The 14,757-nt window shown below is 57.8% G+C and overlaps 6 protein-coding genes across 6 annotated transcripts; all 6 read right to left on the bottom strand.

The window, feature by feature from the left end:
* Positions 1-651: 651 nt before the first annotated feature.
* LMJF_35_4660 (putative small nuclear RNA gene activation protein (SNAP) 50) lies at positions 652-1,944 on the bottom strand (the record flags this gene model as incomplete). The annotated part of the gene is made up of 1 exon (XM_003722815.1): positions 652-1,944. The coding sequence occupies one exon, from the start codon at positions 1,942-1,944 to the stop codon at positions 652-654; it is 1,293 nt and encodes a 430-aa protein (XP_003722863.1).
* A 1,704-nt stretch (positions 1,945-3,648) lies between these two features.
* LMJF_35_4650 (putative protein phosphatase) lies at positions 3,649-4,743 on the bottom strand (the record flags this gene model as incomplete). Its single annotated transcript, XM_003722814.1, has 1 exon — positions 3,649-4,743. One exon carries the CDS (start codon positions 4,741-4,743, stop codon positions 3,649-3,651), a length of 1,095 nt encoding a protein of 364 aa, XP_003722862.1.
* A 1,654-nt stretch (positions 4,744-6,397) lies between these two features.
* LMJF_35_4640 (conserved hypothetical protein) lies at positions 6,398-6,742 on the bottom strand (the record flags this gene model as incomplete). Its single annotated transcript, XM_003722813.1, has 1 exon — positions 6,398-6,742. One exon carries the CDS (start codon positions 6,740-6,742, stop codon positions 6,398-6,400), a length of 345 nt encoding a protein of 114 aa, XP_003722861.1.
* Positions 6,743-8,196: 1,454 nt separating this feature from the next.
* LMJF_35_4630 (conserved hypothetical protein) lies at positions 8,197-9,672 on the bottom strand (the record flags this gene model as incomplete). Its single annotated transcript, XM_003722812.1, has 1 exon — positions 8,197-9,672. One exon carries the CDS (start codon positions 9,670-9,672, stop codon positions 8,197-8,199), a length of 1,476 nt encoding a protein of 491 aa, XP_003722860.1.
* A 2,283-nt stretch (positions 9,673-11,955) lies between these two features.
* LMJF_35_4620 (putative protein kinase) lies at positions 11,956-12,822 on the bottom strand (the record flags this gene model as incomplete). The annotated part of the gene is made up of 1 exon (XM_003722811.1): positions 11,956-12,822. The coding sequence occupies one exon, from the start codon at positions 12,820-12,822 to the stop codon at positions 11,956-11,958; it is 867 nt and encodes a 288-aa protein (XP_003722859.1).
* A 654-nt stretch (positions 12,823-13,476) lies between these two features.
* On the bottom strand, positions 13,477-14,340 carry LMJF_35_4610 (conserved hypothetical protein; the record flags this gene model as incomplete). Its single annotated transcript, XM_003722810.1, has 1 exon — positions 13,477-14,340. One exon carries the CDS (start codon positions 14,338-14,340, stop codon positions 13,477-13,479), a length of 864 nt encoding a protein of 287 aa, XP_003722858.1.
* Between the last annotated feature and the right edge of the window lie 417 nt (positions 14,341-14,757).

Genomic DNA, 14,757 nt, shown 5'->3' with positions numbered 1-14,757 from the left:
TCCCTCTAGATAGGTAGGAGACTTGGGAGGGAGGGTGTAGGGGGGGGGGTAAATGGGTGGAGGGGGCGAAGGGAGAGCAGCGCGTGTGTGCGTACGTTTGTGTGCAGAGTAAAAAAGACGCGATGGATCTGTGGTTTACACCGCCCACAAATGCAGAGGAGACAGTGGAGGAGAGGAGAGCCAAGGCGAAAACCCAAAGAAGACAGCCGTTGAGAGAGCGAAAGGATGCGGAGAGGGGCGGGGGAGTAACAACAAAAAAGAAGTTTGTGGCAGCATTATACATGTATGTGTGTGTGTGTGTGTGTGTGCACGCGCTCAGCGAGTCCGTTGACGAAGACACCCCTCACACACAGGAAGGGAAAGGGAGTAAGATACACCGCACAGCGGAGTATGTGCACCTACAGGCAGCTTACCCTCTAGCCCTACTTGCCCCATGAGTAGCACCACGTGTTCGACTCCACCCCCGCTGCTCACAGCGACGCTGAGGGAGGAGGAGGAGGGTGGAGTCATCTCATTTTTTCTTTGTGTGTTTTGTGCAAGTTTGGAACGCTTCAAGACACTCGATCTCGACACGCAGCCGTCGCTGTGGACGAGAAAGGTGTTAAACGGTGCCAAAGTAAGGGGAGGGGGGCGCGTACGCTGGGTGGAAGGCTACGTTGCCTTGAAGTAAACCTCACCAAAGTCCTTCGCTTCGCGTCGCTGGTACTGCGCCGCCTCCTCGGGTGTGTCGCTGCTGTGCAGAAGATCAAAGCACACCGCGCAGTAAAAGGCCGGACTCTCAGGTGAAAGCGGGTCCTCGTAGAGCGCGACCGTGGCGGGAAACAATCGACAGAGCAGACACCGCCTTGCCTGGTCTCGTACTTTGGCCACACGGTGCGGGAACTCATGTCTCTCCTTGCGCGGGTAGCCGCTTAGGCTTCGGGCATGCGACAGGAAGAAGTAGTGGTCGCACCCGCCGCAGTGCCGCAGCAGGCACGACTCACCCATCTTGATGTTGAGGTCCTTGAACGTGGTCTCTGCTGCGCTCTTCACAGGGCACCGAGCAAATCCCTGGTGCTCGAGAGCGTGAAAGCTCGACACGTCCTGCAAAGGGTCGTTCCTCCGGATAACCTCGCTGAGGTCGACAAAGTCCGTGTGTGATCGATGCCGGTCGTCGATGTAGAAGACGCCGTGGATGAAGAAGAAAGCATTTCGAGAGGTGGTGAGCGGGTCCCGTGCTGTCGGGCAGTCGATCGCGTCTAGCAGCGCCACGAGCGGCTGGCAGGAGAGCACCGCCCAAACCTCGCGCGGTTCCTTCGAGCGCACTCCATGAACTGCGAACTCCCACCGGTGCGTGTGCAGGACGCAGTAGTCTTCGCCCTCGTCGCGCTTCGTGTGGAGGGAGGCCGGGGTGAGGTCGTTAGAGCTCAACGATACGGGGGCGACTCTTCCACAGGCTTCATTTTCCCTCTTGAAACTCTCGAGCCCCGCGACGGCTCGCTGGAACGACTCCTCAATGGCGCTCTCGGCGGCCTTGATCGCCTCGACTTCCACCAGAAGCGGCAGCTTTGCCTCTCTGTTCCCCAACCGCTGAAGACCCGCCTCGACCTTGGGCAGTTGCCGAATCGCCTCCTCGTGCACCTTGGCCAAGACCGCCTCCGTCCGCGAGAATACCTTACGTGGAGGAAGGCACTCCAAACTGTGAGAGCCATATTCGTCCTCCCACGAGCTCACGAGAGAGTCGAGGAGCGCCTCACAGTCCTGCAGCTGCGCCTCGGCACTACCCAGGTGCAGCGCCATTCCGTAGGGACTGCCCTGATAGTCCAAGACCACGGGCAACCTCACCTTCGTGCCGGGCTCGAGAACAGCGTCGGCTGGCATGCTCGCCAGCGGCTCCTCATTTACGGCGCGCAGTTCTTCGATAGAAATGCTGACCACCTCGTGCGCTATCCGGCGCAGGGTCATCGGTTCAGCCGGCGAGGATCCATTGCTACCATGATGGCCGGGGCTGCCTGGCACGAGGAAGGTGAACGGGTCAACGCGGAAGGAGCGGCCAGGCGATCCGTTTGCGTGCATCGTTGCGACGGAGAGAACAGGTGGAGGAGAAGGAGAAAGTGCGAGAAGTAGTTTATGTGGTGAACAGGTGCACCGTAAGCGCCCTCCTTGTCCTGATTCCAGCTGACCGGTGATGGCGCTGAAGGAACAGGTGAAAGAGAGCAACAGGAGGGGGGGTGGGAGGGGAGGAGGGAGAGTTAGGAGAGGGTTCGCAGAGATGCGGAGATGGAGTGAGGACAGAAACTCTCGGACATGCCTTCGGCCGTTCACTTGGGTCTACGTTTTTTTTGTTGTTGCTGTTGCGAGTGCGTATGAAAATAGCGCAACAAGTGAACACCGTTATTGCCCACTGCAAGGGAGAGGACGGGGTAAGAGAGGCGACGCCACCACCTTGCGCTGTCCGAATTCTCACTTCCTTTCCATAAAGGCGGTTCATGACTGAGCAGGTGCACCGGCCCTTACGAACACCAACAAAATCCGCAACAGTGACTCGTGTCGGTCCGTGACGAGGATACGGATACGTGAGTGGGGCGTTGATCGACCCGGGTGATTCGCCTTCTTCTGATCAGTGCTGCGAGAACGAGAGAGTAGTGGGAACAAAGTAGATGGAAAGAGCGAAGACACAGAACTGTACAAGAGGAACATGAGCCGTAAAACGACAGCAACCACGACGCCAGACTTCGGGTCAGGATCGATGGAGGTCGAGATATACGCGTGCATACATGCGTTTGCTGCCCGTGGAGGAAACGCTCGGCTGGTGAGTGGGGAGAATGCCGGGAGAACGAAAACGAAAAGAAAAACAAAAAGGATGTGTCCAAGAACCACAGGCGCACGTGCCGTCCTCTCTGACTGCGTGACTGTATGCTTCATCTGAGTTTTCGACAGTGAAGACTCAAGACTCCAACAACAGCGCTGAGAGCATACATACACACCTCTGCTTTTCTCTAGCAAGCATCTCCCGCACACCAGTGTACAATACGGGGGGGGGGGCGCGAAGCAACGCAGACGGGTTGCACATTCAGCAGAAGCGGCAGCAGCAGCAGCAACACAACGCTTCTGCCGCCGCACATACCTCTCCTACCCACCGAGCATGTGAGCGGAGAGCCGGTGACTACGCGTCTTTCCTCCAGACCGCCCCCTTGCGTTGTTTTCTCTCTTGCCCGTGCGTGTGTGTGTGTGTGTGTGTGTCCGAACAACCAAGAAAGGGACCAAAGAGGCGACTAGGGGACACACAACCACACACACACACACACACACGCACACACGAGAGAGAGAGAGAAAGAGGAGGCAGCAGACACAATAAGCGCAGCACGGCGTCTCGGTGCGCGCATTATGAGGTGGGCTTTCTCCCGTGTGCGTGGCAATGTAACGCGTGCCCGTCGCTGTGCGCGTGAAGGTGAGGAGGAGAGTGGTGCCGCCTTGCAGCACGGCGAAACAGCAGCAGATGCGCTTGAGCATCAGCAAATCAACACAAACGGTTCTCGACGCGCCTTGAGAGGGTGAGAGGCAGGAGAAACGAGTGCTGCCAACGGGGAGGGGAGGGCGAAGGCAAGCGAAAGTCCCCGGCAGTAGAAGCTGAAAGAAGAAGCATTCACACTTGGTCGTCTCGTCCCTTTACAGCAGCTCTACCCTTGCGTTGTGTGGCTCTATGCTTTGCAGGTAGTGGTCAATGAGCTGATGGCGGAAGCCTTTGTTGTCCAAGATGCGCATGCGTCCATTGGCACGGAACACGCGAACCGCTTCCACCGGATTCAGCGAGAGACGTTCCATGAGGAACGCCGCGCACAGCACGACGCTGCGATTCACGCCGGCGACACAGTGCACGAAGGCCTTCTCCCCATTTTCCAGAATGGTGGACATCAGCCCGGCGAAAGCGTCGTAGTCGCGGTGGAGAATCAAGTACTCCTCTGAGTCATATGACTTGAAGTAGTGCAGGTGGAAGCTCTCAGCCACTTCGGGGGCTGTGCGAACGTCCTGCGCGCAGCAGTTGACAATGTGGCGGATGCCCAGCGCGTGCAGCTGCGGCACCGTCTGCGAATCTGGAAAGCCGCCAACGTAGAGGGCGTTGTTGATGAGCGTTGTAATGGACGGTAGCTGGTCGGCTGCCCAGCGTCCGCTCACGTTGTCGAGCTCGGCATCCAGGCTGGTTCGCCAGGCCTGGCACACCGGCGATATCTGCGGCGTGTAGAGGAGGTGCCCCATCATGTTTGGAGTGGCCACGGCGTAGTTTGTGCGCTGCACTTCCGGTGTCTGCAGATGTTCCATGCTCGCATGGGTTGCTGGTACTGCTGCGGAGGCGGCGCTGGGCTGCCCCGACGTGGTCGGGGGCCGCCAGGGTGTGCTTGTGATGCCGTCGCTGGCCGTTGCCCCCACTGACCAGCCCTGAAAGGCGGTTCGGCCGAAGCAGTTGTCGCCGGGGATGTTGATCGGGATAGACTGAAAGGCGCGCCGCGGAGAGCGTGGCAGGCGCGTGGGTGAGGGAAGCTCCACAATGGTGTCGAGTGCGTCGCTCGGCCGAGTCTCCTCAGATGCGTGCGATTGGGAGAGACGCGGAAAGCTTTCGGACGGTCGCAAGGTCACGCTCGCCTCCAGCACCGTGTTCTCCACCCCGTGATCGTCCTCGTTCACGAAAAGCTGATGCCGGCAGGAGGCTAAAACGAAATCATCACCGCCGCCACTCGACGGCGGGGTACAGCACCGTGTATCCATACGATGCGTCGGTGCGCGTCTGGCCGAGGGTGCGTGCGCGTATGTGTGTCGCGTCCCCGAAGCGCGGTTCGCCCCAACTGCTCAACGACAGCAACAACAACCAAGAAAAGCAAGCAACGTTGCGGAAACACAAGAGGAGGAAGACGGCAGCGGTTTCCGTGCCGCTTGTGAGGTTGTGGAGGGGCGGCGGACCAACAGGAGGGAGTGAGAGGCTACATAAAAAGGAGAGAGGGAGACGTAAGGGGGGGGGGCGTCTATGTGGGCAGCTACTGATACCAAGAGCTACTGTATCTGTGAAAAATGAAGTGCAACAACAACAACAGCAGCAGCGCGGAGCGAAGGCGAAATCCTCCCAAAAGGGAGAAGAGACACGAAGGGAGGAAGCAATGTTGGGGTGGAAAACGGACACCGACAGGGACACACACACACACACACACACACACACGCAAACACGCACGCTGCCCAAGGACGACACGCGGCTCTGCTGCAGATTACACAGAGAGCAAGCGAGATCACCTTCGAAGGACGACCCGAACGATGCAGAGAGAGAGAGAGAGGTGAGACGCCTGGGGAGCAGACGAAAAGGAGGGAAAGAAGTAATGAACGAAAAAAAAAAATAGTGTAGACGCAGACGCCTTTCACACGAGTCGTTCGACGCAACGCGTTCCCTTTATCGGCCGTGTCTTTCCAGGCGGCTCTTCTCGACGATGAGGCAGGAGACGAGGGTAGAGAGAGGAAAGCAGAGCAGCGACTGATTCCACGACAAATGCAGGAGGGGGGGGGAAGAAGGGGCGAGCAGGCAGCGATGACGAGGGTACCGGTGGTCAGCCAGGAGTTTCAAAGAAATAACAAGAAAGCAGTCCACACACCTGTGCGTATGAACGGTGGTTGCTCGTCCGACAGATTACAGACTGATAGAAACCGACAAAGGCGAAAAAGGACAGCAGCATTACATCTGTGTCTTGCGTTGCTGCGCGGTTCCCACCCACCTCATTTATCGCAGGTACACCAAAGCTTCAGCCAGTGAGCGATCATGCAACGACCGAATGTGGGTCGAAATGTAGTGAGCGGGACGAGGGGAGGGGGGGGGGCGAACGCAGCGAAAGAAAACAACCTTTCCTGCGCGTGAGGCGGAGGAGAAGCAACGGCAGCAAGGGCGCAGAGGAAGAGGCTGAAGTATGGTGTATGGAGAGGGAGAGTGTGCGGAGGCTATGGGAGCGTGCGGAGAGGAGCGAAAGGGAATGGGGCAGGTTTCTAGAGACGGACACTCTAGGAAACCCACCACAGTTCTGGCATTGTCTAACTAAAGTGGCTGCTCGCTTGGATGACTTCTGCCCTGTAGGCTCTCGTAATACCGTAGTTAAGAACAACAGAGCTGTTTTGATTTGTTAGTGCTCAGCGCAACACCAAGGAAGGCCTACCTTCCACACACAAGAGAGAGCGCGTACGACCAGTGAAACTTAGAAGACGGCACGATTGCCCTTGTATGTAGCGCCCGACATTATCAGCTTACTCGTCATATCTAAGCTGGACAGGGATGGTGCGCACACGCACAGAAAATGCCGATAAACACGCAGCATCGACAGGGACGAAAAGAACAGGTGAGGAAAAACAGAACCACGTGAGCGTAAAGAAGCAGCGGCCACGACTGTCGCTAGTTGAGCTCATGTAACATGAAGATGCGCGCGGCACGACGGTGCTTCGGGCTCAACTTTCGAATTGCCTTTTCGTTCTTGATGTTCTGAACAACCATGTTCTTCTTTTCGTTTTCGATCTTGCGCTGCTGGTTTGCCTTGCGAGCCTCTGCGGCGCGTTTCTGCTCCGTGTTGATCTCCTCCTTGAGCTGCTGAGACAAGCTGCGCACGCGCTGAATGCGCTCCTTCTCCTTCATCTTCTTGTCCCACCTCTGCTTGGCGCCGGTCTTTGCCTTAAGAGAGTCCAGCTTGTGTTTTGGCTCCCCTCTCGGCTTTCGAAGGTTGCGCTGCTCTAACTTGGCCATAGCTGTTGTTTTTTTTCGTTTCGTGGGTCGATGGGAGGCGGTCTTTGCATGCGCTCGAGTGTACAAAACTTCTCATGTGTGCGTGTGCATCAGGTGTGTGTGTGTGCGCGGGGGGGGGGGATGATCATGACGAAGAAAAGGAGCACCGAAGATGAGCGACATCTGTGTCAAGGGAATAGGTGCAGCGATGCGTGGGGACAGATTCGCCGTAGGGTTGCCGCCTAAAACGGAAAAGAAACGCGTAGCTACGCGTGAATGAGACGACCGGCCGCCGTTGCGGGTGCAGATCCTTTTTTCGTTGCGAAGCCGTGCAATACAGTTCCAGGTACATCACTCCTGTGTTCTTGGACAGCATCGGCCTCACGGTGCCAGCGGTGCACTCCCAGTCCTCCCTCTGCCTTTCTTTCCCCTGTTACACGACAAGAAGGCTGATAAAAAGGAAACAGGAGTGGCAGGTTGAGCTATGATCAGCGGTGCCACCAGCACCTCTTTCGCCCCCTTCCCTCCGTTACGCAAACACGGCGTACCTTCACTGCTACGCATCGGTGATGAGAAGGCCCAAGGGAAATAACACCCTTTAAGGGCAAACACCACAGACCATCCCTAACATCGACACATACACACACACACACATATATATATATATATAAACGAAATGTCCCAGAGAACTACACCACATTCGAAAGATCCCTCTGTGCGCCTCGTTTCCCGTCTCTTCTTTGCGTCGTTTTCTTCTACAGCTGGCACCGCTGTTATGCGCACGGCGTAATTTTTTTCATCTCGCTGGGCGTCAGCGTGCCCATTCTCTGCCATACACGAGTCGAACTCCACTCCGCACCACCCCTGGCCTGTCACAGGCCCCATCGAGTCCTACGACGCAGCGCGGCACACGAGCCCTACAGCAACACACCGACGCAGCCATCTGAGAGCACGGCCCCCCTGCCCCGAGCTCTACCAAACTCTTTGCCCCGCCCCCCGCTGCCCCGCAGGTCGCCTCGCAGCCGCTCCCATCATGCCGGTCGCCACCCGCGGCGTCCCTCCTCGGAGGAGGAGGGTGTGGCGCTCAGGGCCCCACACACACCAGCAGGCGGTGGTGAGGGCCGGGTGACAGATGCGCTGGAGCCGCGCAGGCGCGTCTGCACTGCCGCAGGCCGCTCCGACGCAACGCCATCCAGGACCTGACACACTGCCGACATCCGTCGCGACGCAGCGCACTGGCTTCCCTACGTCGTAGGCACATGGACCCCGTCAGCACCAGAGGAGGTGGAGCTCTGCATTGGCAGGGGATAGAGGGGGGGGGAGAGCTGTTTGGCTTCCTCCCATACGCCCAAAGAGCTGGGGCACCGAGCTCTCTCACACCACCGCACTGCGGTGTGCTCCCTCCCTTCAGCCGTCGCGGATCTATCATGGGGTGCGGGGCAAAAAAGGAGAAGATGGTAGAGCTGAAAAAGATACTAGTGCTGGCGCGCACCCCCGCCGCGGGCGGCGCGCTGCTGCTGCTGAATCTGGTTCATGTAGTGTTTGTAGTATCGGTGGTAGACAAGCTGCAACTCGGGCTCTATGGCGTCGATAACGTCGGACACCCGTTGCGGCACCGAGATAAGTTTCATGACGAGTTGCTTGTTGGGCTTCTCGGAGCGCAGGTACACCATGTCGAGCAGATCGTAGAGCTCATCATGCAGGTTCAACAGTTTCTTGGCACTTGGCACGTTGCCGCCCATCGCCACCTGAAGCTCCTCCAGCGCACGATCTACTTGAATCGTGTGCTGCTGGAAGAGATAGCGGGTGGCACGATACGCAGAAAGTGGAATACGATGAAAGTCGTCCGCCTTGGGCTCCTCGCTGTTCAGCGGGTTCGCCGCCTCGTACTCGTCCACGATTTTGACGCCGTTCACAGCCATGTACGACTGCAGGGCGCCCACCGCCTTGGCATCGAGACCCAAGTTGCGGAACAACGCCGCGTTCTTCTCGGCCTCGATGCACCGCTGCACGAAATCGATAAGCGGAGGAAACGCATTCACAATGTCCTCACGCACGTTCGGTGGCACGATGCTGAGCGCGATGAGGATCTGCAGAATGGCGCGGCGTGAGTTGCGCCGTGCAACGTACTTGGGATCGACAGGGATACCGAAATGCTGCAGGAAGTGCTCGACGCGCTCCTTGTCGAAGCGGATGTGCCAGAGCAGCCGCGGAACTTTCTTGTCGTTTGTGAAGGTGTACCAGATGTAGATGGGCAGTCCGATGAGAAGTCCGAGGAGGCCAAACAGCACGAGCCCGTCATGCTCGCGAGAAGTTAGAAAACGCGGGAGCGCTACACCAACGGAGAACTCCTGCACCGTCTGCTTCTCCTCCTCTTCAAATGCCTCGCGGTCCACGAGCGCCTTGTAGGCGCGACGCACCTGAACGTACAGCTCACGGGCGCCTTCCGTCTTGTTGTGATCGGGGTGGTACCGCTTGGAGAGGGCACGGTACGTCTTCCGAATCTCAGCGGTGGAGGCCGAGGATGGCAGTCCAAGAATGGCGTGCGGATCGAATGTGAGGGAGGCGTACATGGCGGAGGAAAAGAGTACAAACCAAACTATCGGCAACAGGATGCGAGGGCGGATGACAAATTTGAGAAACTTCGGCATCACGCAACGGATAAAAAAGACTTTCTCCGCAGTGCACACCTTCGCACCGGCAATGATCGTCATTGGGTCCTGGGCGACGGCGTACAGCACACGCGGAATGTACGTTGCGGAGTCCCACAGCTCCGTCAACGGGCTTGCCATGCTTGCCTGTTCCTTCTTTGTCGACTGATAGTAGAGCACTAACCGGCGTGCCTTCCCGATCATCCATGGGATGTAGAGCACAATGAGAATGACTGACGTCACCGCAAACGCAAACGAGATGAAGCTCTCGTCGCTGCCGCCAATGCCACCCTCTGCCATGGTGCTCCGTGTGCTTGTTCGCGGGTGCGGGGGGGGGGGAAAGATAGAGAAGCGTGGATGAATAGAGAGGACAGGCTACCACAACGGCTGTAAATGTGCCCTGATCTATCTATATATATATATGTCTGCGCTGGGGCCTATCTGCCCAGTGCGCAACGCAAGAGGTGAACAAACGCGCACGGCCGCCAGCGAAGAAGAGTGTGGCTTCGCGGTTTCCTGTGCGAGGTGTCGACCAAAGCGCACAATGCGATTGAGATGGGAACAGCAGGAATGAGGGAGACCACAGTACCTAGGAGCCGCACGTATGGGTGTTTGCTCGTCAAGGACCGCCCTGTTACACCCATATGGTGACAGGCAGCGTTGTGGTGGCGGAGTGGTCGACGATGTACAGGTCTTATCGCGTTGTCCAGAAAGAGGCGGAAGGAGAGTGAGACACAGCAATCGCAAGGCATGCGGCAGCGTCGGATGCGAGCAAGCAGAGAACATGTGTGATGTTGTTTGAAAAGTGAGGACAACACCATGACGAGACGCCACCGTTGCACAAAACGGTGAGGGCAGACGAGTAGTGAGAGGCAAACGTGCGGTGGACGTTGTACACCTAACACCAAACACCGACACACTCGTTCGCTTGCTTTTTTTTTTGGCGACGGCCGCAACACAGATCCCACGCCGAGTGGGTTTCGCGCACATCGTCACCCCCTTTTCTTAGTTCCTCTGTTTACTCATCGCCGCTTCTCTGAACCCATATGCGTATGGTTATGGTGTACTCAGCGCGTGGCCAACACGAAGCCCGGGGAACGGGACAGCAAAGCCTCTGAATCAGCGGAGTGGGAGAGGTGAAAATTCGGAAAGCAAAACAAACAACAAAAAACACAAAAGGGTAACGAGAACGCGAGTCGTTTTTATGTGTGTCTCGCGGACGAGGTTGGAGGTAGAATAGACATCGCCGCGGTGCAGCCGAGGTAGGTGAGCTGTGAATGTACAGGCGCACATACCTGTTGATGTGTTAATGTTGGAATGGTGCTCTGCGAAACCCAGAAAAAGGTGTCCGTGAAGCAACTGCAGCTTCCAGCGCCGTCGGGTGTCGTTCAGCCCACCGCCATGCCACTGCATGCAGCATACGCTAGGCCTAGGAGTACGCTCAACTGCTACAATGCAGCAACGACAGAACAAAAAAAACAAGCTGCTGGTGGGTGCGTGCATTCACTGCATCGCGGACACGATTTGTGCTGAGCTGGCCCAAGCGTCGTCGTGGCTGTGTGTCTCCTTGGCACAGCGCCGATACAGGCCTGTGCGCCGACGTCAAGAGTCCGCCAGCCGTACCCGAGGGCAGGCTGCAGACTGCTTGGAATCCCCCACAAAGAGTGGGGGTATAATGAGGCCCTGATGCCACGGTGAGGGACCCCAACGGAAAAGGTAGAGCAGACCCGATGAGCTTTTCGTTGTCGGATGTGAGCGGTGTGGCGAAGGGGTAAGAGAGAGCGCTTCGTGACGCCACTATGCATCGCGATTGCCACCCATATTCCTCGTCTCTCGATCGGCCCACCGAAAAGCTGTCGCTTGGACGCTCAAACAACAAACTAACAGACCGCTAGTTGGCCAGATGTACCACGCTTTCGAGTACGCGGGAACCCACACAGCCACAGTAGCAGAAAGACTACGGCGTGCCATCGCTCTCTCTGTGGCGTATGCGAGAAAGGGTCACGCCGGCTTACTCGCTGATGGGGACGAGAGTGTCTCCGTTCCACTCCGTCTGCGAGAGCGAGCTCAGTGACGGAACGCTGATTGCCACCACATCACCTTCATCTCGCCTGGCCACCGTGGAGCCTTATTGGACGGCGCGCGCGCACAGCCGTCGAATGGCAACAAGAAGAGGGAGGGGGGAAGTGGGGAGGGAAGAACAGGGAAGTGGCAGCCGTGTTGCGCACCGGTAGTGTTTTATCGCTGCAGGCGGTCGGGCAGTGCAGTCGCCGGCAAGACCAGGTGGAGATTGCGTCACCTGTGCGCCAACGGCATTCTCTCAAGGGGTAGCAACGCGCGCGTCCTTTCGATAACGTTTTTTCTTCTTTGGAGGGGTGTCACAGCGGCTTGCTGACGGTGCTCCGTACAGTCTCTCTGAGTATTTATGTGTGTGCGTGCGTGTGTGAGTGTGTGTGTGGGGGGGGGGAAGGGGGGGGGCTCAGTTGATACAAGTCCCTTGCCGTATTAAAATGGGGAAAGCCAAGACAAAACACAATGAGAAGGAGACGACGGTTGGCGCTAGAAAGAGGTCCCCCATGGTGTTCAAGTAGAGTCGGTGTCGCTATCCTCCAGTTCCTCGCTTTCACTGGTGTTGCTGTTCTCGCTGCTGCAATCGCTTCTCTGCTCGTCTCCGACTTCGTTTCCATGGACCGGCAGCGCCGATGCTAGGAATGGATGCTGCAGCACCTCAAGCAGTAGCGGGCGAGCGTGCGGGTCACTCTTCACGCACGGCAACACAAAACTCGCAGCGCTTGGGCCCAACGAGGAGATGAACGGCGACAACAGATCAGAGTTTTCGAGGTCCGCTGTGCACACCGGCTTCGACGACCCCAGGAGCAGTTGGACGAGGAGGACACCCAGTCCCCAAACATCAGCCGCGCCAGCGTAGGGGTCTCCTCGCAGAATCTCCGGCGCGGCGCACCGCCGCGCCTCACTCCCTACCCCTCCGTAGGGAACGAGGGCGGTCATGGGCAGTTCGCACTCGGTAACAACGATACGTAGCGCATCACCTGTGTGGTGCCACACTACGCCTGCCTGCAGGTGTCCATGCACCACGCCTACTGCGTGAAGTCGTGACAGGAGCTGCGCAACCGACAACACACAGAGAGCAGCGTCACGTTCGCCCATCGGCGCACTGTGCCGTTCGTACTCCCACGGCGGCCCCAGCAGCTCTAGGGCCAGCGATTCATCCACCTCCAGGCGCAGGTAAAGCGGGGTGCACACGGCCCGCGTAATTGGGACGACATATGCCGCCCCGCCGCCTCGCCATCGACCGCGCAGGGCCTCAACCCGTGCGCGGATGGCCTCTAGTGAAGAGGGGTAGACATCCGATTTGCGGATGCGTCGTGTCCAGGCGCCTTGCTGGTTGCCCGACGATGGGAGCGGCGGCGAAGACGGCGTTGTCAACATTGCACCAGCTTGCTTGGGGTAGCGCCGCGGACCCGTGCTGTCGAAAGAAACCCAGTTGCTACAAGCACCCTTCGCAGCCGATAATGCCTGTCTGCCCAGGACAGGTAGAGGGCGAAGAATCGCTCGATGCTTGTATTTCCTTTTGCCTGTTTTGTTGGACCACCACGGTCCGCATGCAAACCACAACAATATGGGGAGAGGAGAGAGGTGGTGGTGGTGGTGGTGGTGGTGGTGGTGTGTGTGTGTGGGGGGGTGGCCGTTGCGAAGAAGATGGAAACACACACACACACACACACAAACAAAGAATACCAAGACAACAAAAGAGAGACGATTCGCTTGCGCAAGTCAGCGGAGGAGACATGATGACAACGCAAGCCGGCATCTTTGCATGATGAGCTAAACGCCACAGCTGGGCACCTGCTCTCACTCGAGTAGTTGGAGCATCATCACAGCCTGCACCAAACTAGCGACGGACTCCTTCCCTGCACTATTTGCGTCAGCTACACTTCGCGTTTCTTGTTGAGGATGGTGTGACGACGGATCAGGGTTAGGCTTTCAACTAGCCACACGTCCCATGAAGACATCGTTGGACAATTTGACACACCTGCCCAACCTCATCGGCCGCGGTTGAGCGCGGTCACCGCCCTTCACTGCTCAGTTCCTAAAGAAGACAATGGGCTCATCGAGCGTGGTGGCGCCGAGAAAGGGGATTGTGTGGGCAAAGTCCTGCGGAACGTATCGCGACGGTGAGGGCATCTCACGGTCAAGCAGTCCGTACGTGGCGAAAAAGGACGCCACGAGAGAGCCGTTGTAGAGGTGAAAGTGTGTCACCGGCTCCACGAACTTGGCGAGATGCTGGCGCATCACCTCCATCTCCTTCAAGGATGTCTGCTGTGCCTCAATCGCCGGCCGCGACTGTCGCCGCTGCAGCATGGAGCGTATCTTGCACCGCTGCTCGTGCATGCGCACACAGAACTCGTAGTACTTGTGCTCGTTGCCCCCACGCATGCTTGCCGAGAAGAGGAACCACGGTTCCACGGAGATCATCTCCACCTCCTTGCGAAAGAGATCGGCGATAGCAGGGCTAGGCGATGGTACGCCTTCGTCCCGGCGCAGCTTCCGCACCGCCGCACCGCGAGGGCAGCGCGTTTCCAGAAACGTGGCCAAGGGCTGCTCATGCACGCCGTGGAAGTCTACGTAGAGGATGTGTGGCGTGCCGTTTTTCACCGATGAAATGACGCCGACATCGTCCCAGCACGACTTGAGCAGCACCTTAGAGAGCCAGCTGTACACAACGTGGCTCCAGGTGGGTAGTGTGTACCACCGGTTGCACACCGCAATCACATCCCCGACCTCGAACTTGCTCGGCGGCACCGGGGCGACGTCCCAGGTGGCGCGGTAGTAGAGATCACGCGCCTCTACCACGATAAGAAGAGAAAGCGGCAGCGCTTGACAAATCGCCTTGGCGTGCAGTTTCAGCCACGCCTTGAAAGGGATCGTTGGCGTCACGCTAGACATGGCACCTGAACATGAGGAGAGCGAGCGAAAAAGAAATCCGAAAAAGACCGCAAGAGAAAAAGTGCACCGGGCAATCGCGACGAACGATAGGAGCGACGCACGGAAGAAGAAAGACACACGCTCTCACAGATCGACGGACACGCACGACTGGCTAATCCGTGAGGTGAGCTGGCACTGCGCTTCCCTGTCTGTATCTCTCGCAGTCGGACTCCACACTCCTCTCTGCGCCGCTGAGTGGCGCTTGCGTGTCTCTTGTTTTTCTTCCTCCCCATGTACGATGCCGTGGGTTTGTGTGCATGCGCGGGTGTCGGGGAAGGAGGATGCGACGGAATCATGAAGGAGAATGAGAACAACAGCAAAAGGCGAAATTGTGAACATGAGGAGAGAGAGAGAGACAGGAACGTGGAGTGAAGAAAC

The sequence above is a fragment of the Leishmania major genome, chromosome 35 (genome assembly GCF_000002725.2).
Source record: "Leishmania major strain Friedlin complete genome, chromosome 35".
Classification (NCBI taxonomy): domain Eukaryota; phylum Euglenozoa; class Kinetoplastea; order Trypanosomatida; family Trypanosomatidae; genus Leishmania; species Leishmania major.
Note: the sequence above shows the minus strand (reverse complement) of the source record. Positions and strands in the feature narration are given on the sequence as shown.